The sequence below is a fragment of the Clupea harengus genome, chromosome 24 (genome assembly GCF_900700415.2).
Source record: "Clupea harengus chromosome 24, Ch_v2.0.2, whole genome shotgun sequence".
Taxonomy (NCBI): Eukaryota; Metazoa; Chordata; class Actinopteri; order Clupeiformes; family Clupeidae; genus Clupea; species Clupea harengus.
This window is the reverse complement of record NC_045175.1, coordinates 3,792,328-3,800,192: the sequence shown is the minus strand read 5'-3', so window position 1 is coordinate 3,800,192 and position 7,865 is coordinate 3,792,328. Positions and strand designations below refer to the sequence as shown.

General features: G+C 39.2%; 1 protein-coding gene across 1 annotated transcript; it reads right to left on the bottom strand.

Annotated features, from left to right (window-relative positions):
* Nucleotides 1-55: 55 nt before the first annotated feature.
* On the bottom strand, nt 56-5,914 carry LOC116218981 (cytosolic phospholipase A2 zeta-like). Its single transcript, XM_031561752.2, has 8 exons — nt 5,810-5,914; nt 5,611-5,640; nt 3,832-3,931; nt 3,445-3,587; nt 2,494-2,695; nt 1,613-1,712; nt 998-1,141; nt 56-177 (listed from the first exon to the last, which is right to left on the bottom strand). The coding sequence occupies exons 1-8, from the start codon at nt 5,902-5,904 to the stop codon at nt 56-58; spliced, it is 936 nt and encodes a 311-aa protein (XP_031417612.2). The 5' UTR covers nt 5,905-5,914.
* Nucleotides 5,915-7,865: the final 1,951 nt, after the last annotated feature.

The window sequence follows — 7,865 nt, the reverse complement described above, 5'->3', positions numbered from 1 at the left end:
ATGCAGGTCCTATTAAAAACACATTGAACTTTGAACATTGAACTGTGTGGAAAGTTTACAGTATTGTGCCGAAGATAGAAGTGTTAAAATGGTGAGGTAACATACCCCAGTTCCAGAGAATATCTTCTATAGTTTTTACGATTTGGGCAAAATCTCCCATAGCACATCCACACATTCCTGCAGAAATCAGGGTGAGATGTCACTAGATATTCATGGTTAAGGGGCTAGGTCATCATGTTGGGTGGTCTAAGTGCATGTTTCCCTGGGAGATAAAAATGACTCTAATTGAAAATGGCAGTTCATCATCATTATTTTGCATCACAAGTAATGCACGAAAAAAACTAAAACAGGTATAGAGCATGTATCCATCAGCTATCCATCAGCTTACAACTGGAGCAGATCAAGCAAAGGCTCAGTAGCCAAGAAAATCTCTTCTCTAAGAATAGTAATGGATGGTCCTAAGGACGTTATTCAAATCAGATGAGACATGGCTTTGCTAATAACATATTCAGTACCCTAGCCGAGACAATCTGAAGGCCGATGCTGAAGAGACAAGAAGGCAAAGAAGATGCTGGCCCCAGCCCTAGCCCTATTCTAGCTGTATCTCACACAAGACTCATGTGAGTAAAACCTACTCATCATCTTGCAAAGCAACTTATCTTAAGCCGCATCTTAAGCCTCAGAAAAGCCAAAACTAAGCTGGCTAAAAACATTGACCATATCTTGCCACAAACGTGCAAAACGGCATTTTAAATGTAAGCACTTACTGTTTCATCTTAAAGGAAGGTAATGTTAACAGTTTCTGATGACACAGGGGATTGCAGTTTGTTGATACTATCAAAATGCAGTTTACCAGAGATAAGTAGAGGGTAAAGTTAAGCGGTAAGAGCTCCGCTTTCTAAAGTGTGTGGCCCAGCCAATAGCTCTGCATTAGATCAACAGTAGCCTCCCCATTGTTCCTAGCACCTATCCTGTGTTAGGGTGTGATAACAAAAACCTTGCAGTTGAACCATGTTCACTGGCTTCTTATGGGAAGGTTTCACATGCCCCCCATCAAAGTTGTTGTTCAGCAGTGATGTATCCACATAAGCCCCATGCTGTAGGAATCCAGACTCGTGGGGACTGAACTCAAACCACATTTCTGTTGAAGAAGAAGAGTTTTGTAGTTTAGAAAACTGTCAGGGCAGGAGCCCAAAACTACAAAGTGAATCCCTGTTATATTAAGCTTCATACTAATGTGCTGGTGACTAGCAGTCATTTACAGTGTATATGATGCTCATTAGCTCAAAGCTCAATTTCATTTTGAGTTGATGTTCTATCAGATGTATGTCAGATGTTGTATCAGTATGCCCATCTCAAAATGACAATCAGTGCACACCCACACTCTTTCTGTGTTTCATGTTATTTTTCTTGTAGGGATTCAAATACAATTCTGTCATTTTCTGTGATGGCTCTCATCCCCCTGAGTGATCTGTTATGTCATGGTTAGCCATGTTTATGATTAATGTTTGTTATTGTACAGTTTCTGCCAAAAGCATAAAAACGTATTAAGGAAACTAAGTATTGTTGTGCCGGATATCCAATATCATGTGTGTGCATTATGGTGTTTTACCTTTTGTTTTTTTGCAGTCAAAGCAATGCCTTTCAACTGTGCTGTAGAGAGGGTACGGATTGGCTCCATGTTTGTCCTCTGTCAAAGTCCTAGTCTCCAACTGATGGATAAAAAATGACAAGAGATCATGTTTTGTTTATCAGAACTTCTCTACCTCTTCATAAACGTCAGTCTTCCACTTCCATGATGTTTCATAATCTTTTTTATTATTGTCTATTACTGAGTCTGTGTTCAGTTTGCTGTTGGGCTGTGAGTTTCTGTATTTTTGTTTCCCCACGGTTTTGTAGGGAGCAGGGGGTGTGGTGTGGGTTTTATGCCCACGAAAAAGGACTTGATCTGGGGATGTTACCCCTCCCCCTCTCTCTTTTTGGGGATGCCCAACGTGAGAGCGGCAGGGTGTGTGAGAACAATAAAAGCAGATGAGACCCAGATGAGACCCAGATGAGACCCAGACCAGTTGTGTGGCGCCAATTTTACAACATCAGAACACAAGGCAGAGAGAGGACAGGAAGAGAAAACACTCATGTTACATATGGAGGACTTCTGTCAGCAATATGCATATGCCATGTTGGCACCTTCTCTGCACCTTCTCTGCAAACTTGTGTCCTGTTTTGCACAAGACAAGACAATGAAGCACCCTGACTTATATTTTTGCAATATTCTTGTACACCCCTTCCTGTTGTATGGAGCCAACATAAGCGAAACAATAACCCTCTTCTGCACATATATGTACTAACACATATTACACCCCACATATTACACTTAGGCGAACATTTTACCGGGAAGACTCGTAGCCTTTATGCTCAGTTGTTCTTAATTAGTTTTTTTTTTACTTTTTTGTTTTGTTTACACTTAACATTTTGTAATACTTTTATACTTACAGGTACACCCTTGATTCTGCAAGTAATCGCACCCCAGACATCGGAGAGGGAGAAATTCCCATGCTTTTCTCTCTCCATGAACCATTTCACGGCCTCGAGAAGTGTCGGACCCGTCCCCTTAGACATGTTCAACAATGCTTCCTCTGTAACCTTTACTGCATCCTGTGACCATGTGGGGTTTTGGTACAATGAGGACATAGACCTGTCACCAACAAAAACAGATTCACAGAGACAAAGTAGATGATGGAAAGGAAACAGCAATAAGTCAGAGGACTTTCAGATCAGAGGTCCGACAGGTCAGAGTAGACGATTGCGATGCTTTTCTAGTGGGCCTGAGACAAAGGTAAGAGCGTTGCAGAGAATCCAGGAAGTGGCAGCGTGTTTTGGTCTTTGAAAGGCTTCTCTGTTGATTACCCTCTGGTCTTATAATCAGATTTATATCTCTTACTGTTGTCTACAGGACAGCCACCAGATCAGCATCCAGCTATTTAAAATCTATCATTCAGATACCATGCAGAATGTGGCGCCTCCTGTCAAACACTTTCTTCCTATCAACATCGGTTGTCTCTGCCCACTCTCTGCAGCAATCTTGCCGTCAAGACAGTCAGTAGAATGACCTACTTTGTGCTTTCCCTTTCTCTCAATAGCTTTGGTACATTCATTCATTTAAACATCAGTTGCTATGGTAATGTATTTGTTACAAGCCCTACAGCTGTAATGTAATTATTGTTGTGGTTGTTGTTCTTGTAGGAAATATAGTAATTGTTATAATAATTATTATCTTAACTATAATATGAAATGAAATGTTGTTACGCATATTTTGTTGTATTATAATAACATTATGTATTTGATGCTTAACTTTTTGACTTCTAATTTTTCAAAAATATTTTTTTGTTAGACACTTTGGACGAAAGTCTCAGTGAAATACCAAAAACATAAACAGATACTGACCATGTGGATCCAGACACTCCAGCCACATAGTGGAAGCCATCCAGGAGTTCTTCCTTATACAACTGCTGTATAACACCTAGGAAGCTGGTGTGGGCTCTTTGTCCACCACCGGAACCCAACAGTGCCACACGAGGGACGTTTTTCTGAGAGAAAAAAACCCATACAGTATTGAAACAGAATTCATAAACAATATCTTTTTGTTATTCTCTCTAAATTACATTATTATGATTGGTCTAAAACATATCAATTTTGACAGAAGAAATGTTATTTCACTTGTAAAGGCCACCAAGGGAAAATGACAAACAACAATATTCTAAGAACTTTAAGACCCTGCTGAAGAAGCTATATAAACATTGATGAATGCAAACGTTTTGCAGAGCTGCTCACCACATCAGGAACGTGAATGTCATGTCTCTCCAGTGTGTTCTGCACTATGATCTGTCTTTTCATAGTGAACTGTTCTTCACTGTGACATAGGTGTTTGTGTCTTAAAGAGAAAGAGTTGTGGAGGTTAGAGTTTTAATTTGTAGATGGTTTATCAGATGAAGACAATGCACCATTGTCATACTTCTGTCCTTCAAATCTCAGATAATGTTGTAACTTTTGACATGATTACTTCTGTAAATGAGACATACTAGACATAGTATTAACCACCAACTTGGCTCAACATTGACCCCAACATGTGACTTTTGTCCCAAGGTCTTGTCAGTTCACTGGGAAGATCAGACTCTATCAATATGCACCTCCTTGTGCAGCCCCTGGTCTGTTCTAAACTAGACTATTGCACTGCTATTCTAGCCGGCCTGCTTACGTGTGATGAGACCATGCAGAATGTGGCGCATTCAGTCTTTGATCAGACCACAAGGAGACATTGAAGTCCTCTGCTGATTACCAATTGCTGACTCCCTGTAGACGCTAGAATTATATTTGAGTGTCTTCCTCTTGCCTACAGGACAGACACTGGATCGGCAGCTGCCCCTCTTTAATTCTATCGACCACTGAACTTTGGTTGTCTTTGCCTTCTCACTGTAGCATGTGATTGCATTGAAGACTCTTCATTTGTTGTACCTCAGTGGTGGAATGACCTACCTACAGCTGTCCATCCCAGTTACCGCTGGACAACTGGTCAGGTGCTTAAAAACTAACCGTTTAAAACATTATCTGTGAAGCTAATGTATTTGTTGCTAGACATACACTCTTTGATATAATTAAAGTTTTGATATTTGGTGGTTATATTGGCCATAAGCTGACCAGCTATCAGGCAAACTACATTTATTAGCTTTGTAATATTAGCTTGATTACCTTACCTAAATGACCCAGCTGAGAAAGTATATAAAGAGATAGCTACATATTTCATGATATTGATGGACAAGCAAAGCAAATTGTTACTCACAGGCAATCTTCCTAAATACCTACAAAAATGGCAACATTGTAATCCTAATTCATTTATTATCCAACTGAAATCTCTTTTTTTCAATCAGATTTAAATAAGCAAATATTTTTTCTTCAATCTTTTAAGAAGGCAGCCTAATCCTCTAATTGGTCTGAACTGACTCAGGTCACATGACACCTGAAAAGTGATACAAGAGTGGAATTACTGTACATGTGGGACCCATGCGGCACATGTATTGCGGTAAGGTGCTTTCAGCTAAAGCAATTTACAAAATAATAATAATAATTTCCATGGGTTTTCTCATTTCTATTGATTTTGTAGGCCATCCTTGCTGTTATCTATCGCTATTAGGCTGTGTACTGAAGGCAAGGCAAGGCAAGGTTATTTATAAAAGCACATTTCATACACAGAGGCAATTCAATGTGCAAAAGGAACATCCAGATGAAAAATGAATGACAAAGTGCTAAAGAATTTCAAAACAATAAAGCATACAAAAGTTTTTAAAATATGTATAATTGAAAGGAAGTGCACAATACATAATTAAAAGATAAGTAATTAGTGCAATGATAACAGAGTGCCGGTTTTAGAGCTCAATTATAGGCACATTAAACTTTGATTTAAAAATAATAACAAAACGTCGTTTAAAAAGTGATTTATTGGCAACTGTTTTAAGTGACTTTGGGAAAGTGACTGATAGCAGTGAGTAAAATAATTGAACACAGTGTATAATAGTTAGAAGTATCAAAAAGTTAGTGACCCTTGTTGTGACATACCTGATCACCACATCCATGTCTGCAGAACCGCTAGAAGGAGAAAAGTATCAGGGATCAGTATCAGTGACCAATTACTGGTAATTAGGGTAACAAAGTATAGACTATGCCTCTTCATATTATGAACAAAAATGGCTTAAATTATTTCAAAACAGGAAATTCAAGATCAGGCATTTGCATCGTACAGCCTACTGAAGCTCACCTTGTTTGAAATCCCAAGTCTGCCATTGACACAAGGTCTGATTGGATAAACTCTTGTCTGATATGCAAACAACAGGAACTGAATAATTGGTTCATCTTTATCGTTGAGTTGAGGTTTTATAGGAAAGAAAATGGGAGGAGACATTTCTGATGCAAGCTTTATGGTCCTTTATGGTCACCGCACGTAGGTGTATGCTGATATGAAGCTGTCGGTTCTTGAAAAGTGTGTGTGTGACAGATAGCCAATTATCTTTTAACTTGTGGTCAAGTATTTTTTACTTTACTATTTCGCTGGAACTACCACCTATAATTGAACAAATTAGTCACCAGCATTCCAAAGTCCCCTTCAGACCTGACCCATCTTCCCCCCTACAGTAGTTGTGTGTTTTTGTTTGTGCGTGTGTGTGTGTGTGTGTGTGTGTGTGTGTGTGTGTGTGCGTGTGCGTGTGCGTGTGCGTGTGCGTTTGTGTGGGTGTGTGTGTGTGTGTGTGTGTGTGTGTGTGTGTGTGTGTGTGTGTGCGTGTGCGTGTGCGTGTGCGTGTGTTTGTGTGGGTGTGTGTGTGTGTGTGCGTGTGTGTGTGTGTGTGTGTGTGTGTGTGTGTGTGGCGGGAGTCCTCGTGCACACAGGCTCTGGACAGGTGCATCCCCGTGCACTTGGAACAGACCAGCAGCACCCCTGTGCGTGTGAACTTTGTCTGACCCCCAGGAAAGAAAAGGACAGATTCACTCAAAGTACCTCAAGACCTCAACTGTGAATCTAGCATTTGTGGGGAAGTAATAAAAGATTTGTTAGCTCGAGGTGGGAAAGACATTGAGGGACATGTGGGTAGATGGCTGAAATATTCTTGCTTCTGCATGAAATATATTCAGCCTCAAAGGTACTTCATTTGAACAGCTGTAGAAGGAAGTTTGTACGGAACATATTAGAACGTCTCCTCTTGTCATCTACTTTATACACTTACCTACACCCAGCAGTTTCCTATTCTGTATGTTCCCTAGACTTTGTAATTACAGTAAGCCAAGACTTATCCTTTCGTTTGACCTCTCTCACCTTAAAAACAAAGGTACTTCATTTGAACAGCTGTAGAAAGACGATTGTAATAACGTAATAAAACATGCTCTGCACAAAACTCTGCAAAACTAGGCATTCATGGTATGGGAAAACAAATTATGAAATTAACACTTTACTGAGGAGATTGACCTCTTGTCTTGAACCAATTATATATGCAAAAAATACCATTGTAACATCGTGTACATGAGAAACACATAGGAATTAGTGATTTGGAGGTTCCCCACACAATAGTTTTAAAAATTTAGTTTGATTAAGTCATGCTAGCCTCTATAAGATGTCCTTTACTAATATTTAGACTTGGCCAGATACATTCAACTCAGTGTTTGAAGATTCATAAATTCATGTCTAATTCACAAGGAAACAGTAACAGCAACCAAATGATTTGTTACATCTTGCAGTGTATTTCTGCATCAAGTCAAACATCATTAATTAGAAGAATGCCGTGGTCAAGAGGAAGAATATACCTGATGGAAAAAGCATGAATGGGTTTTGACCAGGTGGCTGGTCTATAGGCAAGAAACCTCAGACCTGCTTTTACTTTGAGCAACCACAAGGAGGCAGTGTATGGCATTGTACAAGCCTGCAACGTGAAAACATATAGGAAAACGTGTTACATACACAGTGATTGGGACAGATTAGGGGAAGGTGGTGAAAAGAGAGAGATGGACGATGTAAAGCGATGGAAACAAGTGTTTAGGAAATGTAAAAGTTAAATAGAGCATATGATAGCAGTAACTACCAGTGCTTGCTTGTTTAAATTGTTGAAATGACACTCTAAAATGTTACAGAATTAAATATATCTGAAAAAGATAGCGAAAAGGAAGGGAGAAAATCAATAGATGGATAGATGAATAGAAACACTGTTCTTGTACTGCTTTCCAAGCAATGGAATTTCCTTCAGGAAATACATGTATTTATTATGGTAATTTATAATGTTTATATAATAATTATCTATATAGTGATCTAAATTACTGTAAGTTAGGTT